Source organism: Pseudovirgaria hyperparasitica, assembly GCF_010093815.1.
Source record: "Pseudovirgaria hyperparasitica strain CBS 121739 unplaced genomic scaffold EJ05scaffold_7, whole genome shotgun sequence".
In the NCBI taxonomy this organism is placed as follows: domain Eukaryota; kingdom Fungi; phylum Ascomycota; class Dothideomycetes; order Acrospermales; family Acrospermaceae; genus Pseudovirgaria; species Pseudovirgaria hyperparasitica.
This window is the reverse complement of record NW_022985555.1, coordinates 304,772-331,527: the sequence shown is the minus strand read 5'-3', so window position 1 is coordinate 331,527 and position 26,756 is coordinate 304,772. Positions and strand designations below refer to the sequence as shown.

General features: G+C 52.8%; 13 protein-coding genes across 13 annotated transcripts; 5 read left to right on the top strand and 8 right to left on the bottom strand.

Annotated features, from left to right (window-relative positions):
- Nucleotides 1-584: 584 nt before the first annotated feature.
- On the bottom strand, nt 585-3,892 carry EJ05DRAFT_475731 (uncharacterized protein). Its single transcript, XM_033743874.1, has 3 exons — nt 3,836-3,892; nt 3,370-3,784; nt 585-3,318 (listed from the first exon to the last, which is right to left on the bottom strand). The coding sequence occupies exons 2-3, from the start codon at nt 3,513-3,515 to the stop codon at nt 876-878; spliced, it is 2,589 nt and encodes an 862-aa protein (XP_033600866.1). The 5' UTR covers nt 3,516-3,784; nt 3,836-3,892; the 3' UTR covers nt 585-875.
- An 81-nt stretch (nt 3,893-3,973) lies between these two features.
- On the bottom strand, nt 3,974-4,813 carry EJ05DRAFT_475730 (uncharacterized protein). The gene has a single exon (XM_033743873.1). It carries the CDS (start codon nt 4,651-4,653, stop codon nt 4,330-4,332), a length of 324 nt encoding a protein of 107 aa, XP_033600865.1. The 5' UTR covers nt 4,654-4,813; the 3' UTR covers nt 3,974-4,329.
- Nucleotides 4,814-5,210: 397 nt separating this feature from the next.
- On the bottom strand, nt 5,211-7,505 carry EJ05DRAFT_350806 (uncharacterized protein). The gene is made up of 2 exons (XM_033740999.1): nt 7,373-7,505; nt 5,211-7,323 (listed from the first exon to the last, which is right to left on the bottom strand). The coding sequence occupies exons 1-2, from the start codon at nt 7,405-7,407 to the stop codon at nt 5,241-5,243; spliced, it is 2,118 nt and encodes a 705-aa protein (XP_033600864.1). The 5' UTR covers nt 7,408-7,505; the 3' UTR covers nt 5,211-5,240.
- A 534-nt stretch (nt 7,506-8,039) lies between these two features.
- Nucleotides 8,040-9,088, bottom strand: EJ05DRAFT_438702 (class II aldolase/adducin domain-containing protein; the record flags this gene model as incomplete). Its single annotated transcript, XM_033741842.1, has 4 exons — nt 8,040-8,396; nt 8,447-8,451; nt 8,499-8,775; nt 8,828-9,088. 4 exons carry the CDS (start codon nt 9,086-9,088, stop codon nt 8,040-8,042), a joined length of 900 nt encoding a protein of 299 aa, XP_033600863.1.
- A 794-nt stretch (nt 9,089-9,882) lies between these two features.
- On the bottom strand, nt 9,883-11,973 carry EJ05DRAFT_438187 (bacterial alpha-L-rhamnosidase domain-containing protein; the record flags this gene model as incomplete). The annotated part of the gene is made up of 2 exons (XM_033741823.1): nt 9,883-11,381; nt 11,418-11,973. 2 exons carry the CDS (start codon nt 11,971-11,973, stop codon nt 9,883-9,885), a joined length of 2,055 nt encoding a protein of 684 aa, XP_033600862.1.
- A 505-nt stretch (nt 11,974-12,478) lies between these two features.
- EJ05DRAFT_492747 (oligopeptide transporter-like protein) lies at nt 12,479-14,789 on the bottom strand (the record flags this gene model as incomplete). The annotated part of the gene is made up of 3 exons (XM_033746053.1): nt 12,479-12,666; nt 12,715-13,921; nt 13,971-14,789. 3 exons carry the CDS (start codon nt 14,787-14,789, stop codon nt 12,479-12,481), a joined length of 2,214 nt encoding a protein of 737 aa, XP_033600861.1.
- A 253-nt stretch (nt 14,790-15,042) lies between these two features.
- EJ05DRAFT_475728 (glycosylphosphatidylinositol transamidase) lies at nt 15,043-16,612 on the top strand. Its single transcript, XM_033743872.1, has 3 exons — nt 15,043-15,676; nt 15,742-16,523; nt 16,590-16,612. The coding sequence occupies exons 1-2, from the start codon at nt 15,144-15,146 to the stop codon at nt 16,382-16,384; spliced, it is 1,176 nt and encodes a 391-aa protein (XP_033600860.1). The 5' UTR covers nt 15,043-15,143; the 3' UTR covers nt 16,385-16,523; nt 16,590-16,612.
- EJ05DRAFT_475726 (uncharacterized protein) lies at nt 16,592-18,917 on the bottom strand. Its single transcript, XM_033743871.1, has one exon. The coding sequence runs from the start codon at nt 18,638-18,640 to the stop codon at nt 16,598-16,600; it is 2,043 nt and encodes a 680-aa protein (XP_033600859.1). The 5' UTR covers nt 18,641-18,917; the 3' UTR covers nt 16,592-16,597.
- Nucleotides 18,918-19,152: 235 nt separating this feature from the next.
- On the top strand, nt 19,153-20,253 carry EJ05DRAFT_499931 (exosome complex exonuclease Rrp4; the record flags this gene model as incomplete). The annotated part of the gene is made up of 2 exons (XM_033746921.1): nt 19,153-19,346; nt 19,398-20,253. The coding sequence occupies 2 exons, from the start codon at nt 19,153-19,155 to the stop codon at nt 20,251-20,253; spliced, it is 1,050 nt and encodes a 349-aa protein (XP_033600858.1).
- A 25-nt stretch (nt 20,254-20,278) lies between these two features.
- EJ05DRAFT_527806 (alcohol dehydrogenase) lies at nt 20,279-21,769 on the top strand (the record flags this gene model as incomplete). The annotated part of the gene is made up of 2 exons (XM_033748894.1): nt 20,279-20,798; nt 20,857-21,769. Exons 1-2 carry the CDS (start codon nt 20,656-20,658, stop codon nt 21,767-21,769), a joined length of 1,056 nt encoding a protein of 351 aa, XP_033600857.1. The 5' UTR covers nt 20,279-20,655.
- A 258-nt stretch (nt 21,770-22,027) lies between these two features.
- EJ05DRAFT_350535 (uncharacterized protein) lies at nt 22,028-23,789 on the top strand. The gene has a single exon (XM_033740996.1). The coding sequence runs from the start codon at nt 22,287-22,289 to the stop codon at nt 23,697-23,699; it is 1,413 nt and encodes a 470-aa protein (XP_033600856.1). The 5' UTR covers nt 22,028-22,286; the 3' UTR covers nt 23,700-23,789.
- Nucleotides 23,790-24,246: 457 nt separating this feature from the next.
- EJ05DRAFT_350642 (P-loop containing nucleoside triphosphate hydrolase protein) lies at nt 24,247-25,243 on the top strand. Its single transcript, XM_033740998.1, has 2 exons — nt 24,247-24,396; nt 24,460-25,243. The coding sequence occupies exons 1-2, from the start codon at nt 24,339-24,341 to the stop codon at nt 25,017-25,019; spliced, it is 618 nt and encodes a 205-aa protein (XP_033600855.1). The 5' UTR covers nt 24,247-24,338; the 3' UTR covers nt 25,020-25,243.
- A 260-nt stretch (nt 25,244-25,503) lies between these two features.
- EJ05DRAFT_350570 (uncharacterized protein) lies at nt 25,504-26,596 on the bottom strand. Its single transcript, XM_033740997.1, has 2 exons — nt 25,820-26,596; nt 25,504-25,577 (listed from the first exon to the last, which is right to left on the bottom strand). Exon 1 carries the CDS (start codon nt 26,331-26,333, stop codon nt 25,851-25,853), a length of 483 nt encoding a protein of 160 aa, XP_033600854.1. The 5' UTR covers nt 26,334-26,596; the 3' UTR covers nt 25,504-25,577; nt 25,820-25,850.
- Between the last annotated feature and the right edge of the window lie 160 nt (nt 26,597-26,756).

Genomic DNA, 26,756 nt, shown 5'->3' with positions numbered 1-26,756 from the left:
CTCCTCATCTCCATCTTCAACGAATTCAATGACCCCAGACAACCTGAAATCTCAACCCTCGCACCACACCCACTATCACAGATTCCCACTCTTCCCTCATTTAACAAATACACTTCTCTTCCTTGCACTACCCCTTCTAGCACCAACCCTACCAAAATCCACTGCACAAATTACACCAATCGCCCTAACCCCACTAGCAATCAACGAATCTACATGACCATCGTCCAGTCCCTGTATACACTGTACCATAGGTAGTAACAGGAACACTTCGATACTAATCTATGTAATTACATACTCATCTATATAGGGAGATGCTTAGGCAACTATACGAGCTGTCTTGAGTGAAATATAAATATAAAGAGGGGCTAAGGAGAGGAAGGATATTTATGTTGGGGAGAATTTGTGATAGGGATAGGGTATCGCTACTTCTTGGGCACCTATTGTGTATTCTCTCATGTTTAGTACTGGAAGAAGACGAGATATGGGGCGCGGGATAATGATATTTCTACTGATCTGAACGAAAGATGATTCCATTTCAATTAGGCATGATCTAAGCGTAAAGCGGTGGTAGAGTATGATAGTTTACAGAGATGACATAGGCGTGGTATGTAGTAGGTTGGCCATAAGTATTCGCGATTACAGCAATTCCCTCAGTCTATTCTATCAGCTTTTTCGTTCGTTTATATATGTACTCATTCGTCCACGTGTACGTTAAACACGACCGACACTACAATCTATCCACATATCTCCCCCTCACATCCAACCCGACAGACAAACGCGTAAAAACACTACCAACCCACCACCCAACCACCCAACCAGTATATTCCAAACCAAAAAAACACCCAAAACACCCAGAGCACAACCCATCCCCATCCTCAAAACAAGCCTCCGAATTCCGCCATATCCGCCATATTACTCATATCCATCCCACCACCAATCCCCGACTCCGCACCCACACCGACATCAAAACCCCCCTCAAACGTAAAATCAGCAAACAAGTCCTCGTCAAGACTAAACGCCTCATGCTCGCCGGCGGGAAACAGCGCTGCTGCAGACGAAGACGAGGACGGGGTTTGCATGTTGCCGAGCGCAGGATACATCACACCACTATCAGCCTGCAAGCCTAAAGCAGTGGTATTTGACGCAGTAGCAGCAGAAGCCGCAAACCCAGCGCCCAAACCCCCATCCATATCCATCCTCCTCGAACAATACGCCTCCCCACTACTCAAAAACCCAACGCCCTCCCGCAAAGCCACAGACTCGGCCTTCCAAAGCGCCACATCACGGGGTCCCTGAGCGGCGCCGTAGCGAGCAAGCGGGGACAAGCCCAAGACGCCGAGATCCTCGAGGGCGTCGCGGCGGTCGAAGGAGGGCGGGACGGGGACGAGGGCGTGGGCCTGCTTGAAGAGGGCGAGCCAGGCGGGGTTGTCGGCGGCGGTCTGGTTCCAGGGGTCGTCGCAGTCGTAGAGGATGAGGCGGGCGTGGCGTTGGAGGGTGGCGTCGGAGGGGGGTGTAGGGGTGTGGTTGGTGTAGTGGTGGGTGTAGTTGCTCAGGGCGATGGTGAGGTGTTCCCAGCTTGTTGTTGGGGAGGGGGGTGTTGTTGTTGTTGTTGATGTTGTGGGAGGGAGGGATGTGGTTGGTGGTGGTGGTTGGGCGTAGGATGGGATCAGGGCTTCGAGATCGGGGGTGTGGAGCATGGGGGTGTGCTGGGCGATGGAGGCGGTGTTGGAGGCGCTGAAGGGGATGGGCGATTTGCTTTCGTTGTCGATGAGATAGGGGGGCATGGCGTTTGTGACGAGGGAGGCGATGTGAGGGTCGAGGCCACGGCAGCCCTTCCAGTCCTTCATCGCGGCGCCGTTCTTGAACTCCTTTGCGATGTGGTCGACTCGGTCTTGCCATCTGGTGAATGTTTGGCCGCAGAAGCCGCAGCGGCAGTTGACCAGGGCGGCTTCGGATTTCCACGATTCCATGCCGTCGGTCATCTTGCAGGCGTGCATCAGTTTCAGGTGCTGGCGGAGATGGTCTTTCCGGTAGAAAGTCCGGGCCTCGATCCCTTTCTCTGCACACGTCTGGTGGTTGTGTGATTCGATGTGATCGGGCGTAGGATTTAGGTAGTCGCAGTACGCGCATCTCTTTTCACCCGCCATGTTCGTTATTGTGTGCCCCAGAGGCGCGCAGATCCACTTCTCCAAGCTCAAATGTAGCGACTTTTCGTGCCGGGACCAATCGTACTTACTCTTGAACCGATCCGTGCAAAATGTGCACTGGTAGATCCTGCTTTGAATCGTGGCAGGCATTTGCAGCTTCGCCGTAGCCCGCCTCCTCCGTCGGCGATCTTTGTTCGGGTTCCCAAAGGACCCAAATGAGCCCCAGGAGCGTCTCGAGCCATGCGACCACCTCGCCGAGTCGAAGGACTCAAAGGACTGACTCGAGAGGGCTGACGCTGACAACTTCGAACCCGTTTCGAGACTCGTTGTTGATGGGGCTCGCAGTGCGGAGTAGTGAGAGCCAGATGTACTCGACTTCTGCCTATAACTGCTGGCCGAGCTCGATCCAGTCGGCGGACTGAACTGTCGGATATTGTCCAAGATAATTGGCATAGGCGCCGGTTCGTTCTCGGGAGGAGAGTGCTTCCAACGTTCGAAGGGATTGAGATCGTACCACGTCCTTCCCTCCGGGACGTCAACGGCCTCGGTGGACGGACGAATACTAGGCGAAGTGGCTCTCTTTGGCATCTTGTTCTTCTCGCGCCTCCGCGTATTAGCCAACCAGTTGTTGACCTGGTTCATGGACAGACTGGTCCTCTTGGCGAGTATTGCCTTCTCCTCTTCGGAAGGATAGGGATTGCTTCGGTGCTCCTCCATCCATTCCTTAAGGATCTTCAGGGCGGGGCGAGAGAACCTCGTACCAGTCTTGCGTCCACGGTCTGGTTCGTCGTTTGTCGGAGTCGATCCACGGTTGAGACGGCCCAGGTACTTCGATCTCAACGGCTTGTAACCTGTCAGGTCGCCGCTGGTCACGCAGTCGTCTTCGCCGACGACATGTAAAGTGTCGATGGCATTGTGTGGGCGGACCGACTCCTCTGGTTTGGCGAAACTGCAGGGCCTGAAGAGAGCGCTGCAGGAGGTGCATGACTGAGGAGCATTGTCGCTGTAGCAAGTGAAGAAGCAGTCCAGCTTCCTAGGGCCGCAATAGTCGCAGGGTACAGGTGGCTTGGAGTACCGGGGGAGCCAACTGGAGAAGTCATTGTCGAACTCCTTTTCCTCTTCAAGTCCTTCTGGAGTCACCGAGACGTTGTCGAGGTCATTACAGATACATCTGAAGAGGTATCAGCAGGAGGCCAGGGGCAAAGGAGGCGGAGATACTGACTCCTCGCCTGGATGCAAAGAACACGCCTCTTCCATTCCATCCATCCCCATAGCCCCAATCACACCATCCATATCCTCAGGCATACTCGCGGCGGAAAAGTCAAACAGCTCCTCCAAATTCGCACGCTGCGAATGAACAGTGTCCATGATTTGAGACCTCCCAACAACAGGGCGTGAAAATCAACGATACACACACGATACAAAAGCGTGTCGACGCCCAATTGTACTTTGAGTGGCCCTGGTCCTGGACATGTATGTATGAACATATGTATAATGTATGCACTTTCAGCCTTCAGCCGCTACGCCTGAGTCAACAGGATGACACTAAGCCTGAATTGGCAGCAAAGGGCGCGACATGTCGAAGCAGAAATGGAGCCACTAAGCCCGAAGCGGCTAGCGATCTCTTTGACGCGGTTCTGTGATTAGTTAGCGAGTGCGAGGTCGGCTGTCCGACTGTGCTGACAAACATTCATTCCCACTGCGGGGCAGCTCGAGCCTTGCTGCCTTACTGCCTTGGAAGATCGTGCGAGCAATAAAGCTACGCGGAACATTCCCGCCCAGCCATCTGGTATAGCATAGCCGATATAACATAGACACATGCATGTGCACGCGTACGATCCGTCTTTTCGATTTTATTATTACAGAGTACCATTTATAGAAGCTATAACGTAGAGCATGCTGGTGAGATGAGAACATATCGTGGTTCGGCCGAACGATGAACCGATTGTAGTGAGGATTTCCGGCCGGGGTTGAGTGGTTACGTAAGTGAAGCACGAGCCATCAAGACTTATCTTATCTCATCACATCTCATCGCATCTTACAATCAAAGCAGACCATCACGGGCACGCAAACGATGTAGCTTTCCAATTCATGTAGGTTCGATGCATCAAATTGTATCCACGTCCACGACTACCACCTCCCGGCAGCGCCATTTCATCTCATCACCCTACCCACACTCACTTCACAAATGCATATTCACCATCTCTCTCAGCACCTCCCCGGGAATCTGCCCGGGAAAGTCCGCAACCTGGACACCCGCCTTGAAGATGTAAACTGTCGGCAGGGTGCTCGGCTGCAGCTGCTGCGTCACATCCGGAACGGTTTCGATATCCAGCTTGAAGAACTTGACCTCGCTGAACGCGGGATCCTCGCTCGTCTCGTCAAACCCAGGCAGGTCGACCGAAGCCTGCTCAAATGGTGCGTATGCTTTCACCACCGCCACGCCCGATGCCTGCTCGATCTCTTGGTCGAATTGACCTTTGGACGATATCTCCTGGACGGACATCCTGATGTTGCTGGTGTTCGTGTTGGTAGTGATCGTTATGGTTGGTGGTCGTAGTGGTAGGGTCTAATGTCTTCTTGTTCGTGGTTGGTGTTTTGTGTAATCTTCGTGGTTGTATAAGAATATGTGATTGTTCGACTGGCTCCTATGGCTACAGTTCAGACTGGCGTTCCGGGACGGTCAGACTCTTTATATGTTGATAGAACGATGAGGTAGACACTGGGAGGCCTTACAGGACGACGCCGCCACTTTCCCTATTTCGTCACTGTTGTCATCGGAGAGAGATCATTATGCAGCGGCAGCCGCAGATGGATACAGCTGCATTGCGCAATGCATCATGTCCGACATGCTACGTGGCTCTACTCAAATCCTTTTCGACTGCTGATGCTGTTGATCATCGGGAAAATCATTTGGCCTTCGTAGGGGGGGGGGGGGGGGTATAGACCTATCACTGCTATCGACTCCCAATACGCCAATATCGTCCATCATCCTGCGCTGACATACGCGTCTACGCTCGACTTCTGGGAGTAGAAAGTCCCATTTCAAGCGCCGATGCATGTCCACGGCGTGGATTTCATCGCCAAGATACATCAATTGTCCTGTTCGTTGACAGTCCACCTCCTTTTCGGCCCTCTTTCGCGCGTCGTCTTGTCTGACCCACTCCAAAGCCCACCTTCACTACCACCACTGCCAATCTTGCCAGATGCGCCCCACATGCCGTGTCCGCTGCTTTTCCGGGGTCCTGGAGGGGGCCGTAGCTCATCCACGATATCGTCCTCATCATGCTGATCTGCGTCTTGCGATTTGATCCCAGTAGACTGCGATGTTGGTGCCGCCGTTTCAATGACATCAGGATTTGCGAGCTGCGTCTTAGAAAGCTTCGGAGCTGACAAAGGCGGCACCGAATTGTCGCTCAGTGATCGGCTGCCCAACGCTGAATTGGGAGGTTTCGCTGATATTGGAGAGCTCCAAAGACCTGTCGAGGTGACGGCACTGCTGGGCGAGGCGGTCTGTGCGGCATAGCTTGTATTCAACGAAGTCGTGTATGCTTGTCGGTGCGGTGAATTGGAGTGTGACCGGCTTGACTGCGATCTTCGAACACTTCCTAGCGCAGCAGACATTGCAGACGGACGAATTCCGTTCAGATGCAATGGAAGCTCGATGGGACTGACAGCACCGCTGTTCCCGGTACTCAATCGATGCATACGCTCGCCTCCCAGAGCTCTGGGCACAATCTTTGGAGAAGGGACGTGGTCAAGCTTCGATGGATCGATACCTGGTCGTAGATGCTCCGTAGATGCCACAAGCCGCATCTCGTACTCATCGGCTATGTTTTCCGTATCCATAATCGAAGACTGGGGTGAATGTTTGGGGCTGGCTGATGAGCTGCACCTAAGTGGGTCCGCAACATCACGACGGACGGCCATCGTGAGAGATCCCATACCAACATCAAGCAGCACAGGCTGGTTCGTGAGAGCCCCAATCAACGCGTTGCAACCAGCAGCATGAGTCACTAAAACAAGAACAAGTTCTGTTTCTTCGTCCCCATCGTGGTTACTTGGATCGTCGTCTTGTGGCTGCACAGATGGACCATGCTCCGTATACCAGCCAATAATATCATTGAAACCCTTGCGATATCTCTTGTGCATGGCACTCCACTCCTCGCCGTACACTCCACCATCAGGCCAATTCAAGGGCTTGCGCATGCTATCCCACTGAAAGTCTATGTCTGCAGTCGCGTCTCTAGCATGCGCCACGTATCCTCGAGGGATCGGCTCTGTTGGGGAAACAGCATATGTGGGTACAGGAGCAACATAAGTTCCAAGCTCAGGGGTGTTCGGTGACGTGGGTGTATTATTTGAACGATGCGCCAGAGTATGAATGGCACCTTGACTGCTAGATCGGTCGCGAATTGGAAGCACCTGAGCAAGGCTGCCAAGACGAGACAGAGGATCGCGATCGCTGGCTCTCGATCTCGTGTCACCATTAGAGCTACCCCATCCACCAGGGAAATGACCCATGTTGAGGCTGGCTGCCTGACTGACTTCGACGTACTCGCCGCGTCGCAATAGATCGGCTTTTGCTCCTGCAACCATCATCTTCGAGTCTGGCGGCGGGGTTATAAGGTCGTAGTACTCCGGAGACAGCCATTCCCCGAGGAACGCGTCAATCCTGAGCTTCGGGTTTGGTATACTAGCAAACAATCGCTGTGCGGTCTGAGTCTTCTGTGCAAGCACGGGTTCTGGTTGCAACTCTTCCCCAGGCACAGGCGTCGAAGGTCTACTGTTGGGTGTAGTGCTGAGCCGTAACTTGTTCTGTCTGCCGTTATACTGCGCAAGCCCCGCGCTGATGCCCAGAGATGTCTGCACGCATCGGAGAAATGGCGATGTGTGAACGATTATTCTTCGCTTCTTTCCTTTGCTCGCAGCTGTTCGATGATCGGACGGAGAAGCGGACGCACCCAGCGCCTCCTTCAGGTCTGCTCCGTCGGCACTTTCAACCACGGCACTCTCGGATTGTTGTTGTTCCTGCTCTCGTGCGTCGAGAATAGTAGCGATCCTGGTTCCTAACGCTCTCGACTGTGTCCATCCGCCGTATGTCAAAGGAGGATCGTAGGGCGCGGGTGAGGAGAGATGCCATGTCTTATCTGCAGCGTCGAGTCGCGCGCCGTGCCTTGAGTTGTGTTATTACCAATTGCAAGACTTCATATGGAGGAACTAACCTTGCAATGACTATGACATCTGGAGCGCGAGGCATGACAGCTTGACGTTAGTGGAGTGCTAAACACAGCTCTAGCGAAGTTTAGCTGCGGCGAAAGCGACGTGGGCGTCCGGGCAGGATTAGAAGATGGCCACCATGTTATTATAAAGTTTTTGAAGTAGCAGATATGCTGGATCAGCCGACGTAAAAGTTCAGGCGAATGAGTTGTTAGTAAGATTAACGCCGCTCATAAAATGTTGGAGTCGTGCATGCATGATGCGATGAGGTTGGGCGGCGGCAAAAGAAATCGGGGAGCTCGGACGGTGAAGGAGGCGGGGAATCAAAACAACTCAGAGGGAATGGATCGCCAAAACACTCTTCTAGACTTCCGTGTTGTGGCACCGAGTCAGACGTGACGGAGCCCGGGAATGATATATTTCTACATCTTGCTTGAGTGAACGAACGCATTGTATTGTGTATCTGTTGTATCAAATTCCACGGGAAAATATCCCCCAACTTGCAGATCGTCGACCCACCGGAAATACGGAGATTAGTCCGTCCAGTCATCCATGGTATAGATGCGTTATGGTTCAAGCCTGCATTCCATCACACGAGCTTTATTGTATAGGTACCTCTGCTCATCTATTCACTCCCTTTACTATCTCATCAATGAATCATGCCTCCTCCGCTTATTCCATGTAGTCGCCCCCAGTCTCCTTGTGGATCAAATCAAACAAAGGCTTCCCACTGAACCATCCGGCTTGCTTGCTCCCCACCACCTTGTGTGTATACTTGGCATCTTCCTCATCGATCTCAATTGGCTTGCCCCCGCGTCCCGCAGCGGCAGCATCTGCGAGTAGCTGAGTGTGACACAGCTTTTCCAGCGAACAGAACCAGAACACAGCTTCCTCGACGGTCTCGCCGGCAGTGAGGAGACCGTGGTTCTGCAGTAGGGCAGCCTTCTTCTGGCCCAGACATTTCGCAATGTTCTTTCCTTCTTCCTCCGCAAGGACTATACCATTAAACGACTCGTAGAGCGCAAGATCCTGTCATGTGTCAGTCTCGTGTAACAGTCTCTGGCTCCGTGGACTCTCACATTGTCTGTCATCCGTCAGCAGATACACACCTTGACGAGGACAATGACCTACAGAAAGCGCACGCATCCTGGCTGGTGGTCTCAATCGTGCGACCAAGCGTGCAGAATGTACGACCGTAGATGCTGTGGCTGTGACATGCAGCATTGACATCCGGACGCGCCTGATGGATGGCCGAGTGAATCATGAAAGCCGCCGTGTTTAGCAATCGCACTTCACCACCATCCACGACCTTCCCGTCTTCGTTGACTAGAATGAGATCTGAAGCCTTGATGAGAGCGAAATGGACGCCAAATGGATTCACCCAGAACTTATCCGGCTCAACGGGATCCTGGAAGCCTCAGCAACATTCCTACTCGACAGTCTTGGCTGCATATACTCACACGCAGTGTTATATGCCCTGCGACACCTTCATCAAAGCCATACTTGGCGAAGATGCGGAAAGCAGCTGCAAGTCTCTGCTTCAGGTACTTGCGTTCCTCATACGGATCACTGAACTTGGGTGGTCCAGGAAACTTCATGCCAGCGTTGACCTTCTCCTTGACCTTGCCTACACTAAGACCAGGCTCATGAGTAGCAGCGGCCGGTGCATCGTTATGTCCGTTACCGTTGTATTCAGGCACTATTGCGGACGGAGGCGACATATTGATTCAATAGAGCAATGAAGGTAGCGATCATGCAGATGGGAAGCACAGCATGAAATGATTGCAAAAGACTGCGTCGTAAGTGGTTGGAAGCAGCTTGGAAGCGCCCAAGGTACTTATCTTGGAGTGGCGAAAGCGGGAGCTCCACCGAGGTCCTGGTGTTGCGGGGAAGCTGGTTGTGATGATCCATAGTCGGCTCTGTTGACAGGTCCTCTGAACATTTCATACTTAGTCTATTCAGACAATTCTAGCCCACATAACTTCAGATTGATCTATCCAAGTTATCCAGACAAGCCGAGTGTCATAGATGGGATCTCTTTATATACAGATTGTGAGTGACTTGGTGAGTTATCTTCCAACATAGTATCGTTCTATGTAGTATCTTCTCATATAGTATCCTTCCATATAGTATCCTTCCATATAGTATCCTTCCATATAGTATCCTTCCATATAGTATCCTTCCATATAGTATCCTTCCATATAGTATCTTCTCGTATACTACCCCCCTTGTTGAGTGCCTTACAAGGCTATCTTCTCCAAATAAAAACCATTCTCAAGTTCCACCTCGCCACCTTGACCCTCCAGTATGCACAACAACCGAGTCACGAGAGGACGACAAGCAGGACAAGCGCTTAAGCCTGAGCAAGCGATGGAAGACCCCATAGCGAGAAATCAATACTCGTGCAAGACTCACATAATAGCCAGTGTAAGACTCATAACTAGCCTGTCGAGCTGTAAAGCCTACATAAAACCCAAGTGCCCCTTTTTCCAAGCATTCGCCCCGAGCCCCCTTTTCACGCACACCCAAACGTCAACACCCACTCCCCTCCTCCCAGTCCGGCGATCTCGAAATCACCAACATCCCCCTCATTCTCCCTGATCGCAAACTCCTCCCTCCCACACCGCCCCTCCAACACCATCATCCCCGCACACCTGGGTCTCTCCACGCTCAACCTCCCCACCGTCCCCTCAGGCGCCTCAAACTCAATCCTCAACTCCCCGCCCTCCCCCAACTTCGTCCTGGCCGCAAACACACCCAGCGAAGTCTCGAATCCCGCATGCGTATGCCCCAGCCCCCCAAGACGTGGCGCAATCCTCCACTCCCTCCCACCCGCCTTCACAATCTGCACGCCGGCAATCTGGAACGTGAGCACCGAGGTCGGCCCCGTGCTCCAGCCATGCGCGTGGCTCACGCGCGGATCATTGCGGTACGGCGCGTAGTGCAAACTGCCATCTGTACTGTACCCCTCGATGAACGTGCTGTTCGTCATGCGCGCGTCGTCTAGCATGAAGCCCCATTGCAGCCGTGTCAGCGCGAGCACAGCCGAGGCGTTGTGTGCGGCGGCGTGGGCTTGGAGCTCGAAGAAGCCGACGAATGGGGACACGGTGGGGCCGGCCTCAGGGGCGGGCGCGCCGTATGTCGTCCAGCGGGAGATGAGGGATTGGGAGATGGAGGCGGCTTGCGAGGAGCTGGTGGTCAGGTTTGCGAGCACGGCCCAGGCGTTACCGTCTTGTGGGTGGAGGGATGTGGTTTCGTTGTCGCGGAAGAGGTTCGCGGAAGGGTCCCAGAGGAGGTCCTGTGCGGCGGATTTGATGTTCGCGGCGTAGTTCTGGTATGTTGTGATTACGGACGTGTCGTTGAGTGCTTCGGCTAGGATGACGCCATAGTTGAGTGTGTGGTACAGGATGGCGTTGGCCTCGATGTTGTGCCCGCCCATGCCGAAGCGCAGCCAGTCTGCCGATGAGGTGACGTTGATGAGACCGGTTTCGTCGATGGTGCTGAGCGAGTACGCGAGTGCGAATTTCCACTGTTCCCATTTCTCCCTGACAAATTCGAGGTCGCCGTCGTATACATAGATCTCTGCGGTGCCTATCAGGCTGTGCAGATGATACGTCGCCGAGTACATGAACGGGAACGGTACGCCGGCGTATGGCATCACGCCCGTGGTCATATTCTGACGGTCGAAGAGGGAAGTGAGGGAGTTTGTGACAGTGACTTTGTCATTTGTGGACACGAGCATGGACGGCCAGGACACGACCATGTCGCCGGGCCATACCAGACGATCGCGTTTGGCACCATCTGCAAGAACTGAGGATGCGTTTGCGATGGTGGTGTTAGAGTACCAGTTCACAACGCCATTGACTGGGGTCGAGGGATTATTCTCTGGGTCGGTGAGGAAGTTAAGGGAGTTGCCGTAATGAGGGTCGAGGGTGCAGAGTTGGGCAGTGTAGGCACCTGCGTACCATATTCTGTTGATGAGCTCATCTGACCCGTCATTAGTATCGAGCAGCTCTGTGTGGATCCTGAGCTAGAAATTAGTATACGCACCGTCTGAATGGAACCAGCCAGAGTATGCTCTCATCTGGGCTTCCTCAATATGAGGGACTGCAGTGTAATTAACTTCGATCTTTTGAACTTCCAGACTCCCCGTTGTATTATGTACTAGACTTAGATATCTGAAGCCACCTCGCTGGTACTGTTCGCCAACTGTATAAACCCCAGGCCCGCTTGGATAGAAGAAGAGGGATACGTCGTTGCCTTCGTCAGCGGTTGCGTCGGACCATTCACCAGAGATCCAGAGCGAGCTTTCGCTGAACGTAATACCAATGAGCTGATCAGTATCCGAAATTGCTCCAATTGTCAATGAGACGATGCCGCCAATGTTTTTGCCATAGTCGTATGTGACGGCAGAAAAGTCGTGGAATATGGCACTCCCAGAGGAGCTGGCGATGAGAGACTCGGAACCATCAACAGTGCCATTGATGTTATATACTGAAGAAGGATGAATCTTCCTAGAGCTGGGAGTCAAGATGTATTCATCATATTTGGCAACAGCCAAAGCTGAGCTCAGCAGACCTGAGAAGAATAGTGAACTCGCGAACATGATGCACAATGAAGCTATGGTCTATCCCTCAAAGCCACAAAGAGACTGTACCTTTAAATGTCGTAAAACAAATGGGGCATCGTATGGTAAAAGTGCCGAACAAGAAGTCAAAGAATGCCGGCACTAGGTGCAGACTTGCAGGGAACCTTGACGCGATATCCGAAGCCGTAGGTAGATCTGGGGAAACCATAGATAGTATGATCACCGAAAATGACGTTGGCATCATAGGTTTCGCTTCGGGGCAATGGATACCGAATCTACCGACACCCAGACTCAATTGCCTTGTCAGGCTACCGAACGTCCAAACACACTTCACAACGATTGTCTTACGGCGTCTTCTTCGCACGCGAGGCGCACTTTCGCAATTCAGAATCTTGAGCTGATCACACAGTACCTGTCATATCGAATACGAGGCCATAAGCTTCGGGTGACATCTCGAGATAATTATGATTACTGTAAGAATACGCGGAAGATGTTCGAAATGATTAGATATCCGACTCCCTGCTTACAGATGTGGGATCTTGGCACTAGCCAGAAGTAAATTCACGATGCTGAAAACACCCTCTCCCAGGATCAAACCACTCGCTAGGACAATGATCGGGGTCTCTTCCCGCTTCTTGTAGTGCTTCCAGTACATGCTGATGAGACCACCGATCGTGCGAGCCATGGTGAATGACGGCGTGTTATACATTCCTACAATCGTGTTAGAACATGTCTGACGAAGCGTCCGGTCTCACTTACCAACAGCAACAGCGATACCACCGGGAACATAATCAATCCAGGGTGCTCTGTTACCCCTAGCTTTAACTGCATTCCCATATGTTCTTGCTGCGGTCAGTGCAAACCAGATCACAGCTGCACCGCTCGCCCATTCTGTCACCATGGGTGGGAGCCCACTGCCAGTCACGAGCCGGGCAGTGAAGATCCAGACATATCCTGTTGGAACTTGGAACAGGCCTCCAGGAATCTTGTACACGCTGACGTAAAGCTTGTATACGAGTGCGCTGACAATAGCACCCACTGTGCTTCCGATGATCTGGCCCCAGAACTGGGCATTTGGAGCAGCTCCCAGCAGATGACCAGCTTTGAGGTCTTGCAGTAAGTCTCCGGCTTGCAGAGCACCGCTTTCGCTGATTGCGCCCGCGATGAGGTTGATGATGACAGCGTTTTTCCCTGGTGGGGTGATAGCTGCGAATATGAGCTGTGTAATCTTCGAGATACCAGATACTGGATTTAGATCTGTTTCCCCCAGGGCCCGGACACCCATGATTGACATCAACAAGGCAAACACAAGTGCAAGAAGTGTCAATCCGAATGGTACTAGGCCAGGGAATGTTATGTGAACAGCAGCAACGCAGACGATGATGGACAACACCAATCCAACAAGAGTCGTCCGTTTCGAAATCAGGTGCTCAGGTGGAGCGTCTGGCTCTTCCTCGCCGTCAGAATGTTCTCTTATCTTCTTTATGAGCGAACTGCCAGACCAAGAATTTGAATGGCCGTCTCTGATACCCGAATAAGTGCCACTGCCTGGGTGTATGTTGAGGGTGACAATATCCTTCCAGGAATGATTGCCGACCTCGCGCCACAGTTCCGGCAAGATGATCCGACCATATGATATAAGAGGTCTAACTATCAACCAGCCAAGACTGACAAGCGCATCGGTCAGCATGATTGCAAGGCTGATCCAGACTATCCAGCCTTTGCTACCAGTCTCCCAATCGTTCACTGGGCCCGGTGCCCAGCCCCTCTGTTTGGCCAACGGAGACAGAATGCCCCAGCCTAAGATGGCACCTAATAGCATATGCAGAGTCGTGGCCGGGCCCATAATGATACCTTGACCAACATAAGCTGGAGAAGGGTTGAGCGTCCACAGCCACTTCTGCGCAAGAGGTAGGCCAAGGAACGGAACATCGCGAAGCTGTGGGACAAAGTAGGATACAAGAGTCTTTGGCTACAGTCAGTATCTACGCCAGTCACTCCAAGGATACACCTACATAGAGAGCAGAGACACCGAACGCAATAACTAGCGTGCGGATTCTCGCCTTCCAATCAGCAGCTGCTATCGCAGATTTGACTGCCTCATCTTGATGTGCGGTCTCGGCGTCCGCACCTTCAGGCCCATCGTCAGAAGAGGGCAAAAGCCGCTCTTGCTCGTCATCCACCTGTGACCCTTCACGCGGTCGATACTTTATTATGTTTGCATCATGCTTTTCTCCATGTAGGACGCCTATCATCAGCGCTGTCGCCGTCCCGCTCGGGAACTTCAGCTTCTCTCTGATGATCACTTCTTTCCGCAAGGGCACGGCAAATACTACTCCGAAGAAGCAGATTCCCAGCGCCCAAACGACCAGCTTCCACAGACTGATATCCAGCGGGCCATTCTCCTCCGGCTTCAACAGGAAGTTGAGCGCTGGGAGAACGCCTACGAAGCCACAGCCAAGTGGCATGGTCCCCACAGATCCAGCCACCGATTGTATGAGAACGTTCTCCACCGGCGTGAAGGGATAGCTCAGTGTCCTTGCGACGACCTTGAACCATGCGAAGCCAAGTAGAGCAGACGGCATGGCCATGCCACTAACCCAGCCGGTCTGCAGACCAAAGTACATGTTCGAGAAGCATATCACGACTCCTATGACCAGGCCCACCAGCACGCCTCTTATCGTGAAGTTTTGAGGCGCACTGGCGCGCTGGGCGAGCTCTCGCTGAGCTTCGGTCCGCTCGTGAGTATCAGACTCGTTCGAGGATCGCATGTTGGCGGGCACTCTGGACGATTGGAGGCGGGTGGTGTTGTTGCTGCCCCTGTCTGGAGCCATATCGAGCGAGTCGAGTTCGATAGGGGCGTGGTGCTGCATGCGGCTGCTGCATGGTGGAGGGAGTCGATGTCGTGCTTGAAGCTATGGCCGATAGCTCCGGAGCTGAAATGCACAGCTGACGATCTAATCAATCCATGGTAGAGATGATGACGGATCTGGCCGAGTCATCGCCGACTGGCGCGCGTTTAGCGAGACGCCAAGCGCGGCGCGAGACCCTGATCTCTAAGCACCACTCCAACTCCACGACTCCACATCGCTTCTTGGGTGAGATTCACTCAAGCTATGCAGTAGTTTCTCAATTCCTTTGGTCTTCCATCCGGTATTTTGGAGCATTTTGCTTCACCAGGCGCCAAGATGCTCTCCATTCGCTCTCTCATCCTCCCACTCCTCCAGATCACCCTCCTCGTTCATCCGACGCTCGCCGAACATACTTCAAATTGGGCAGTCCTCGTCTCCACCTCACGATTCTGGTTCAATTACCGCCATCTCGCCAATGTCCTCTCCCTATACCGCACAGTCAAGCGTCTGGGGATACCCGACTCCCAGATCATCCTCATGCTGCCCGATGACATGGCCTGCAACCCACGCAATGTGTTTCCCGGAACAGTATACAACAACGCAGACCGTGCGCTGGACCTGTATGGTGACAACATAGAGGTGGACTACCGTGGATATGAGGTTACTGTAGAGAACTTCATTAGGCTCATGACAGACCGCGTTGGAGAGGACATGCCTCGAAGCAAGCGTCTGCTGACGGACGACCGAAGCAACATTCTCGTATACATGACCGGCCACGGCGGCGACGAGTTTCTCAAGTTCCAAGACGCCGAGGAAATCAGCGCCTTCGACCTCGCAGATGCCTTTGAGCAGATGTACGAGAAAAAGCGGTGCGTTTCTTGCTCTCCCTATCCTCACTATGCTACCTACCTGCACGCACTAACGTTTTTCCCAGTTACCACGAGATCCTATTCATGATCGACACCTGCCAGGCCAACACCATGTATTCCAAATTCTACTCGCCCAACATCCTCGCAACCGGCTCCTCCGAAATCGACCAGTCGTCCTACTCGCACCACGCCGACAACGACGTTGGCGTCGCCGTCATCGACCGCTACACCTACTACAACCTCGAGTTCCTCGAGACGAAAGTGCAGGAGCCGTCGTCAAAGCTGACAATGGGCGAGCTATTCGACAGTTACGATCCTGGCAAGATTCACAGCGACCCAGGCATCAGATACGACCTGTTTCCTGGCGGCGAGTCAGCAGCACGGAGTAGATTGATCATGGACTTCTTTGGCAATGTGCAGAATGTAGAGATGGAGGGGAGGGGCAATGAGACGGCCTGGAGGGAAGATATGGCCGCTATTGAGAGGATGGTACAGCAGGCGCAAAAGCGGCATAATACGTCGGATGGGCTGTCGGTAGAAGAGGGGGTGTCCAAAGAACGAGTCCCCGTGGCGAAATCTGAGTCGAAGAGGAGGCAGAGCGCAATAAGGATCAGCGACGAGAACGGCTGGACGAAGAAACTCGTAGGAGCGGCAACGCTACTTGGGTGTGTTGGTGCTTGGGCAGCTGGCTCGTGGCTACAGAAGTAAAACATAGAAGATACCCAGAAGCAAAGATCATTTCCTCACTTACGTCATGCTACAGAATGACAACTTCAAACGCTTTTGGTCTTGAAGATCGATGAGGGATCGTGTGCTCTTTGTACTACAGTACAAGCACCGAAAACAAGCAAGCCTCACCAGCCGAGACTGTCCCTGTCTCGTATGCTCCGTAGTCACGGCTAACACGCAACAGCAACACCACTAATATCTGATCACGTCACGATTCTTATCAGCTTCAAGATCCCGATCCCGCTTAAACTCCCCGGCCTTTTGCCACTCCGGATGCCAGGCCATCGTGTTGAACGCGTCCACCTGCTTCTCAATCTTCTTGTCATACCACCGCTGCAAGCACTGCTCGTCCCTCTCCTTTGCATCCGTCATGAACTTGCCCACCACAACCGGCCTCGTACTCTTCGCCCCATTGCCCTTCTGGCGGATCTCCTCGACCATCTTCCAGCGCTGCTGCGTAGCCATGATGCCATCGAGCTTGTACGTACCGACGACATGAGAAGACTTGACAATGTATGGGAGGAGATACTCGGTTGAGAAGGCGGGGGAGCCATTGCAGGGGATGGACATTTCGGGGTGTGAGATGTTGTAGTAGGCGAGTTCATCGGTGAATTTGAGGATTGGGTGGGAGTCGAGCAGGCGCGCGGCGACGCTGATGACGCTGAGGAAGAGCACGGGCGAGACGTGCTGTAGGAGATAGTTGGCGCGCAGGCGATACTGCCAGACGCTTGAGACGTATGCGAGGCTGCTGGACGCCATGATGAAGGGCGAGTTTTTGCGGAACTGGTGGTTGCAGTGCATGTAGAGGGCTTTGCGGCGGTCTTCCTCGGTGAGGAGCGGCATTGTTGGGTTAGGCTCGTTGTTGGAGTGCCATTTTACAGCGGGCGCGTAGAAGGCTTCTTCGCCGAGGCTGCCCTCCCAGAGCATGAAGAGTGCCTTGGGGTGATTGAAGCGAGTGGCGATGCCGGCAGACTTGTTGAGGAACCAGGGATGGGCTGCTTCTGCTGGGGATGTAGGGTTCTTGAGCATTTTCGTTCCGAGACCCCAATAGTGGTCGTCATCGTAGATGGGTTTGCCATAACCAAGCGGGTCGGAGATGAGTTTGCAGACGTCCTCGCTCCATTTCATACGAACCCAGTGAGATGATTCACCGAATTTGCCAACGGGCAAGACGTACTTTGGCTTGACTGTTCCGCCTTTGAGCACTATTATTTCGTCTTTGAGTTTCTGGTTCTCTGCCTCGAGGCTTTCGACATGTTGTGACAAGACCCTGGCATTCCTGGCCAGACGTGCACGTACATCAGTACCGACGAATTTGATGGTCCAGGTGATGTCTCTTATATATTGGGCGGCGTCGAAGGGACTGATAACCCCTTTGAGATGCTGAGGGTGGATTTCCTGGTCATCGTGGGTGGCTGCGTGAGCCCAATCTGCCCCGTAACCTCCTTTACAGTCCCACGAGATACTTCTGTCGGTGAACTTCTCAGTTGAGATCCGCTTCATCAACTCGTTGTATTGCTTTTGAAGGAGCTCGTAGAAGTATTTGAGCTGGGCTGAGTCGGCATTTTTCGTGAGGATGCTCTTTAACAGTATAGCAAAATTCTCGTCTTTGCGCTGCAGGTCTTTGACGAGTGCATCCTCCTCAACAGCGATACCGCCGAATTCAGCAATGCGTGCTGCGCTCTCGGTCAGTGGGCGCGTGTACAGTATGGACTTGATCTCCTCCCAACGTTCTTCTCTCTCATTACGCGGGGGCAGCCTCGGTGAAGTGGGTACCTTTATTGGAAACGTTTCTTCTGGTGGATCAGATGACTCTGAAGGTAAGTCTGAGTCTGATCCTTCTTCCTCCGCTAGCTGCATCAATTCCTCGTCAGCCGAGTCGGATGAAATGGTGACAAGATCCTCTACATCAAGTGCATGACTGGACTTCTGCGAAGACTCCGCCGGAGGAGAATGCCTTGAAGGATCTAGTTTCGATTCTTCTTCGGGTAGATTTGGGGAACATTTCGGGATTCTGGCATTTGACGAAGCGTTCGACTTCAATTTCTTCCTTGGTGGCCCCTTTGCATCGCTCGAATCTGATCCTAGATCTATGACAACCGAGCGGCTGGGAGATGCCGCGGTACTTTTTGAATCAGTTTTCCGCTTCTTCGGAGGCGTTGCTTGGCCAGGTGAGGATCTTGGCCTGACAGTCAAACCTCCTTTGAAGTTGAACCTACCTCGAGGACCTGCCATGGTTTTGGAGTGTCGAAAAAGAAAGAGAGAACGTCTGACAAGGACGTAGAGGTAGAACTTTTGCGGAAAAAGACCGGCAAGTCAAAATTCCAGTCGCTGAAACGAAAGCGTGTAGTTGACTTAGCTGGTTGTTTGGTGCAAAAGTGACTGACCTTACATATAACCGTTGCTATCAAGGGTTACGCTTCACACTGCTCACGAGTTCCTGCGTATAGATGCAATCGTTTCTTGGACTTCAACATGAATATATGATGTAGCAAGTGGATCATTTCAGTCGTGCGAGGGTGAAGGCAGAGTCTGATTGTTGATGGCTAATTAAATCTTATGGCATCCAAGCTGGCCGATACTAGCTGATTTCCACATTCAGCGTAGCGCCTGTGCTCCACAAATACCTGCAGTGTCTAGGTTCTATAGGTGGTCCCTGCTCTTCAAGGTGCTCTTTTTTTTCCCGGTCTTGATAAATGAATGTTCTATAAACAGCTTCTGCCTCCACACCACAAGTGATATCTAGGATGCCTTTCACCATCCTACCGCCAGCGCCCGCCGCTACCCTACCAGCCGTGTCGAGAGACGACGATGAATATGATTCTGAAGGCGACACGAGTATGGGCGGGCTCGATGGTGGGGTATCGCTGACGCCCAAGACACATTCCAACTCGATTGTTACGCCTGGCGAGCTGGTCACGGACGACGTGCAATGGATGCGGTAAGATATGTGACATTGAAGGGAAGGATCACCGAACTAACAATGCTACAGCGGCCATGGAACCTACGTTCCAAACGACTCCACTACAATACTTAGTACTGTTGCCGGCACCGTGCTAAAAACGAATAAACTCCTTTCCGTCGTACCCCTCCGTGCTCGATATACTCCCGAGATTGGCGATTTGGTCATTGGTCGCATCGTCGAAGTTCAATCCAAAAGATGGCGGGTCGATGTTGCCGGACCCTTGCTTGCTTCGCTTCCCTTGTCCGCTATCAATCTCCCAGGCGGTATACTTCGCCGAAGGACTGCTGTCGACGAGCTCAACATCAGGACGTTCTTCACGGAGGGAGACTTGGTAGTTGCAGAGGTTCAGACTATACATGGAGATGGCGCGGCCTCACTTCATACGAGGAGCTTGAAATACGGAAAATTGCGCAACGGCTACTTTATTAGTGTGACCGGTACTGGTGGTAGTGGGGGCAAGAGCGGTGGAGTAGCGAGGTCTAGAAGACAGCTCTTCACACTGACTACGGCGCGTGGTGGAGGCGAGATTGATGTCATTCTGGGAGTAAACGGATACATTTGGATCTCGAAACACGTGGAGCCGGTTGCCGCCGGGAAGGATGTCAGCATCACGCGAATTGAGGAAAGCATCAGCTCAGAGATCTACTCGAGCCAGAATGATGAGATTGGCATGGAGACGAGGAAAGAGATATCGCGGATTGCAGGAATCATAAGAGCGCTGGTAGAGGGTGGAGTGCGGGTGGATGAAGAGATTGTCGTCAAAGCATACGAAGCCAGTATCGAAATGGACTTTGATTCTGGCTTCAAGGAGGAAGACCAGTCGAGCGACTTCATGGGTGGTGATAGGGGGAAAAGGATCGTTGCACTGGCTCTTGCAGCCTGAAAGAGGCTATCGACACCCTTCTACACATCCAGAGAATGCTCTTGGAGTCTCTATGGCGATTCCAGAAGCAGGAGACGTGCCCACACCGATGCAAATCGCGAGCAGAACATCGACCCTAAATTTGGTCTCGATGCCGCATCAGAGCTGAAACCGTCAAGCATCTCCACGAAAGACTTGGACGGCGGAAGCTGCAGCCGATATAGCCGCGTACCAGACAGGTCAAATGCCGAATGTCGCTTATTCAGTGAGCCGGTGCGGGGCAGCATCGGCAAATCGCGAGAGAGAGAGAGGAATTGGCGGAGGTTTATAATATCCAATAGCTCCCCCTTTAAGTGCTGGAAGCTTCAATTGAAAGAGGTTGAGTCGATTGCCTAGTTTGAGTACGACGATAATCACGTTGAAATGAGCGAAATCCCTTCCAGGCAGACCGCCTGTTGGATTGTGAATCCAGGCAAAGACTGGAAGCTAGATATCCGGCATGACGTGGAGGTGAAGAGGCCAGGCCCAGGTGAAGTCCTTGTGAGAATGGAGTGTACAGGCCTTTGGTATTGTATACATGTCATAGATCAGCCGAGTTATGGTCACTCACAGGGTGCTCTGCAGTCACTCGGATTGTCGCAATGTACTTGGCATGGGCGAATACACGGAAATACCCGGTCATGAAGGCGTCGGCAAAGTCGTCACCGTCGGGCTCAACGTCAACGAAGATCTTATCGGGAAGAGAGTGGGTATCAAATGGCTGTGGACTGCCTGCAGGAATTGCTCTAGCTGCAGTCAAGGCCGAGCGAACAATTGTTCGAAGCAAGGAAATACTGGCCGGACGTGCTGGGGCACTTTGCAGCAATATGCCGTTGCAGATGCGGCCTTTGTAACGCATATTCCTGACGGCATTGCCTCTGAAGTGGCGGCACCGCTTCTATGTGCTGGGCTGAGTCTGGCTGGCGCGGTTTCTCTGGTTGCACCAGAAGTACAGCCTGGTCAGTGGGTTGCTATCATTGGAGCTGGTGGGGGACTTGGACATATCGGCGTGCAGATCGCGGCGAGAGCCAAGGGTTACAAGGTCATAGCCGTTGATGGAGGCGACGACAAGAAAGAGCTGTGTCTGAGACTTGGAGCTAGCGAGTTTGTCGACTACAAGAAAGACAATGTCGTCGAGAAGGTCAAGTCCATGACTGATGGAGAGGGAGCACATGCTGTTATCATCGTCGCAGGCTCGGAGAGGGCATATGAACAAGCTCCAGATCTGGTTCGAAATTGCGGTGTTCTCGTGTGTGTTGGGCTGCCGCGAGGAGACTATCACTTACCACTCTCGCCCATACAGATTGCCAATAGAGGTCTGGTTATTAAGGGATCGTCGACAGGGACTGAGGCGCAGATGAGCGAACTGTTGCAGTGGAATATGGATGGGCTTGTGGAGCCTAGAATCGAAGTACATGAATTCGGAGAAGCCCCAGCCATCATCGATAAACTCACAAAGGACGAAGTAACAGGGCGAATGGTTGTAACGATTCCTTGAGCTGGCGACGCCTTGTTTCTTTCTCACCGCGTCAGCCTGGACCTTACAATAGGCAGCAATTGACACATCTGCGACATGGCCTAAGCACCAATCAAGTCTATATGTAATGTATGCAGCCGGTCACAGCTTTGGATGCATCTGGAGTCTCAACAAAGCTCACAGAGTGGTGCAAAAACGGTATCCTGGTCTTACGTGCGTTGGCGCCGCTGTTGCCTTGTCTTTTCGTGTTCTACAACAGATGCACTTCCGACCGATCAGTTCTATGCGAGTGAATTTCAGGCAAACGTTGCTCTGACAACCCATCCGAACCTTCCCCGCTCTCACTTTCCGCTGCCCTATGCCTCAAGCTCCTCATATCCGTCCGTCCGTCCTATGAGGAAATTCGCTCATCTCTCTACATATAACATACATATGTGTATCTATATATATAGCTGCAGCTCTCCACAGTACTGCCCTACATCCTGTTTCCTTTCGGGTCAGCGATAAGCCAAAGCCAAAAACCTCTCCTCGACTTACCATGGCCGAATACTATGGCGGTCCCGATTGGGCTTCCGTATCTGCTGTTTTTGACAGAGAGTACAAAGACGGACATTCAAATACGCCTCTTCCGTTACAGTTGCCGATCGGATTACACCCAGGACTGCCACCACCACCGCCGCCGCCGGGAATCTATCCAGGGCCACCACCACCACTGCCGGGAAGCTATCCAGGAATGCCACCACCACCATGGCCGCCGGGATTCGACCCAGGCCTGCCACCACCACCGCCGCCGCCGCCAGACTCAGCGCATATAAAGAAGGGCAAGAAAAGCAGCAAGAAAAGTGACAAGAAGCTTTCTACTGGGAGCATGCCGACAGCCGAATCGTATCCAGTACCGTTCATGCCATTAGCTCCTGGTTCAATGCCTCCGTCATTCCCTCCCAGTATGCCACCTCCCCCAAGTTGCGGTGCCTTTGACTTCAATGCTCCATCTGCCGACGAGAGCGGGAACAAGGAGCCAAGTCCAAACTCCGAGGCAGACTTTGATGTGAAGCATCTCTACGCATTCGGTCGCTGCATTTGCAGTCAATGCGTGTTTTGGTCCGATCAGCCACCTGAATTCGTGGAAAAGGAAGACGAGCAGGCTCGACGAATGGAGATGATGCGTGGCACGTACGCACTCATTCACCGGCAGGTTCGATACAGTGCGTCTATCGGATGGCAGACTCGAAGCATCGCGGTCAACAGTCCCAAACTACGTCAGTTTCTCACTGAAGTTCAGGGAACGGATGAGCCAAGCCTCGATCCATCCTTCCACTTTTACCCACCTTTCTCTACATACTTCCACCGGAGACAGGAGTATGAGGACCATCTCATGGAAGAAGACGACGAGGAAACCCAGAACCACGCAGTTGCGCTGCTCACCATCTTTGAGAATAACTGGAAGCCGGTTGTGGCGGCGCTTGAAGACTGTCAGAACACAAAGTTGATTCTCTGGCGGTTCTTGTGGGCTCTTTATCCTCCAGATGAGCTACTTGTTGTAAGAATCAATGGTCTGGTATCTGTGGCTAAATTGGTCAAGTTCGAGAGTTCCAGAATCGCAAACATGAAAGGCGACGACGTGTGGAAGGTGTATCTGAAGATGATCGACTGGGACGGCACCTCTTTCGGCTGGCGCTGCAACAGGATTACCATCAAGGAGTACGAAGGAGCACTTGATGTTACAACTCTAGCTGCTTACCCGCTTCGTCTCCACCATGACCCCGATGCACTTATTTCAGAATTGACTTCGCGTGGAAGGAAGTTTGAAAGTCTTTGTGGCTATCACTTCAAGGCATTTGGACGCGAGAACGAAGGCCGCAATGGCGAAACCGAGACCGTAGGTTGCCCAGGCATTGCAGGTATTAGAACTGATCAGATTCACTTAGGTGCAAGAGCGGGTCATCATTGACGCTTACGCTCACTATAAGCTGCATAATGGGAGGAAGCCTGTACTGCTCACGCTCAACCCTGGTGAGAACAAGAATAAACCCTCCGGCATGAACCACGATACCTACGAAGATGTCGGGTGTGACGATGATTACTCTGCCAACAACGGCTGTGGCATGATCGATCCGTTCAACGCGAACAGTTCACATTTGCCTGCTGGATACATCCCTCCGCCTACCAAACCTCCAGCGCCGTCTGGATATTCTCCTCCGGAGCAGATCGCAGCGCTCGATCCTGGTCTTCTCCAACGGCGTGAGAAGATCAACCCGCTCACAGATGAGCAATGTCTTCTCGCCGTCCCTACTGTAAAGGGATTCTCCCTCAGCAAGAAAACTTGGTGTAGGTTGTGTTATATACCTTAATTTCTTGCACTGACAGCGTCCAGTTGACGTCGAAGTTACTCGCATCCACGACATCGAGTGGGACGAGGACGCATTCAAGCATCTCGTAATGGACGACGCCCAGAAGCGGCTTATTCTTGCATTCACCCAGGATTACCAGTCAGGCGCCTCCAAGTTTGACGACTTCATCACGGGGAAAGGTAGATCGCTGATACCCTCCCTTCTGCTGCTTTTCACTAACACAATCACCAGGTCGCGGAATGGCCTTCTTGCTATGCGGCCCGCCAGGAGTTGGCAAAACACTGACCGCAGAATCCAGTAAGCACAATCAATCCCACACCCCCTTTTGACAAAGCTGATCTCCCTAACAAACCTACACAGTCGCCGAACAGATCCGCGCCCCGCTCTACACCCTCAGCGCCTCGGAACTCGGCAGCTACCCCAGCGTCCTCGAGACAAGCCTCAACCGAGCCCTTAAGCGCTGCGCCCTCTGGAAAGCCGTCCTGCTCATCGACGAGGCAGACGTCTTCATGGAGCAGCGCCACGTCGACAGCATCCACCGCAACAGCCTCGTCTCCGTCTTCCTCCGCCTGCTCGAGTACTACGAAGGCATCATGTTCCTAACCACCAACCGCGCGCGCGCCCTCGATCCGGCATTTGAGAGCCGGCTCGACCTCATCATGCCGTACGCCGAGCTCGACCGCGCCGCAAGACGGGATATCTGGACAAACTTCATCGGCAGGCTGGGCGCGGGCGAGCATGCGATTGGCGATGCGGACTTTGACGGGCTGGCGAATGTGGAGCTGAATGGGAGGGAGATTAAGAGTACGGTCAAGACGGCGCTGGTGCTGGCGAGGCATGAGGGCGGCGTGTTGAGCAGGGAGCATGTGCAGACGGTGTTGGGCTTGCGGCAGAAGGCGAGCAAGTATCTCAAGGAGTGAGATTGGCGCTGGCATAATTATCGCTGGGGGACGAACTTATTTGATGACGTTATGTAAATCATGATATGTAATGAAGGGGTGTTCAGTCTTGAAGCAGCATCCAATCCTCATATTTCCAGGGTCTGCATCGTACGAGGGGTCTAGACCAGCTGAAAACGCTGCATGCATCCACGCATCCACCCATGCATGTGAAACACGAGGGCGTCCCCCCCAGAAACTTACCATTCCAAGTTATCAAACAGCGCTCGCTGCACCAAGGAATCCCATCCATGCTTATTCCCCCAAGCCACCTTTCAGCCTCATACACGACGTGCGCGTGTGCGCGTGTGCGCGCATGTGTATTGGACCAGCACAGCTGCCCACTGCTGCACGAATACGAGGTCGTTTGATTAGAACACGGGCTTGGCGGTGACAAGGGGTGGGGACCTGGGGTCGGTGGATGGGGTTATATGGGATGTACGAGGACGCCTGCTTTCTTTCCATTTCTGAGGATGCTTTTGTAGGGTTTTTTTGTTGTTATATTCTGAGTGTTTAGAGGAGAATTTGGCGATTTTCTGTCTGTCTGTCTGTCTGTGTGTGTGTGTACGGTGGTAAGTGGATATGTGAGGGAGTTGTGTGTATGTGTGGATGGATGGACAAGACTGATAGACTATTCATGCAGTACCTAACTTACCCCCGACAACAACCACGCCTCTCCAGAAAGAAACCTGAACAAACCCTCCCTCGACCAAACCCCAACTCCCTCAGCCAACTCCCTCAGCCAACTCCCTCAGCCAACTCCCTCAGCCAACTCCCTCAGCCAACCCCCAACCCCCAAAAACCCCAAAAACCTCAACCCAAACCCTCAAAAATGTCCAAACCCCACCACGAACCCCCCCGCACCCTCGCCCTCCTCACCTTCCTCGTCCAAGCCATCGCAACAGGCGCACTCGTCGCGCTCGTCGTAGTGCTGGCGCTCTTCCTACAAGAACTAAAAAGGATGAACGGCAATGACTTCCACTGGGATGTGCGGGTGGTGAATGACGTGGGAGTGGAGGGCACGGTGCAGGTGCAGGCCATGGTGGAGAATCTGGGGAGTGGGGGGTTTTTGGTGGATTCTGTTTGATTTTTGGGGTTTTTTTTTGTCAAAGGGAAGGGGGGGTATGGAGGGGCGAGAAGTGTGTTTGTTGATTTCCTGAGGTTGGGTTTATTGGGTGGTAGTTGTGCTAGGCATCTAGACGCGATATATATGAAGCATCTGATAGCTTGAGAGCAACTGTTTGCTTCCTCGCCTCTCTCCAAACATGGCGTAACGTTACGTGACGCCACACCCATTGTGTTGCGAAGACTACAAAAGTCGCACAGGCTCAGCTCATAAGCAACGACCAGAAAAGCACTTCAGCTGAGCTTCCGGATCCGGATATTGCGATCGCAACTGTTATACCACTCGATGCCACTACACCAAGCAGACAAGTCAACGTGCGAGTATCATCATCATCATCATCATCATCATCATCATCATCATCATCATCATCATCATCATCATCATCATCATCATCATCATCATCATGGCCTGACAATTCAGTCAGAACGCATGATTCCCAGATGACTCCGGCGAGCACTGGTCCATGAGTATGACCGAGCTGAAGCTCAACGGCGAGGAAAACAATATGCTCAGAGCATCAAGGCGGCATCGGTGAATAGATTAGAAAACATATAAAGAGTCCAGGAGGTTGGTCGATTGGCGATCATCAAGCA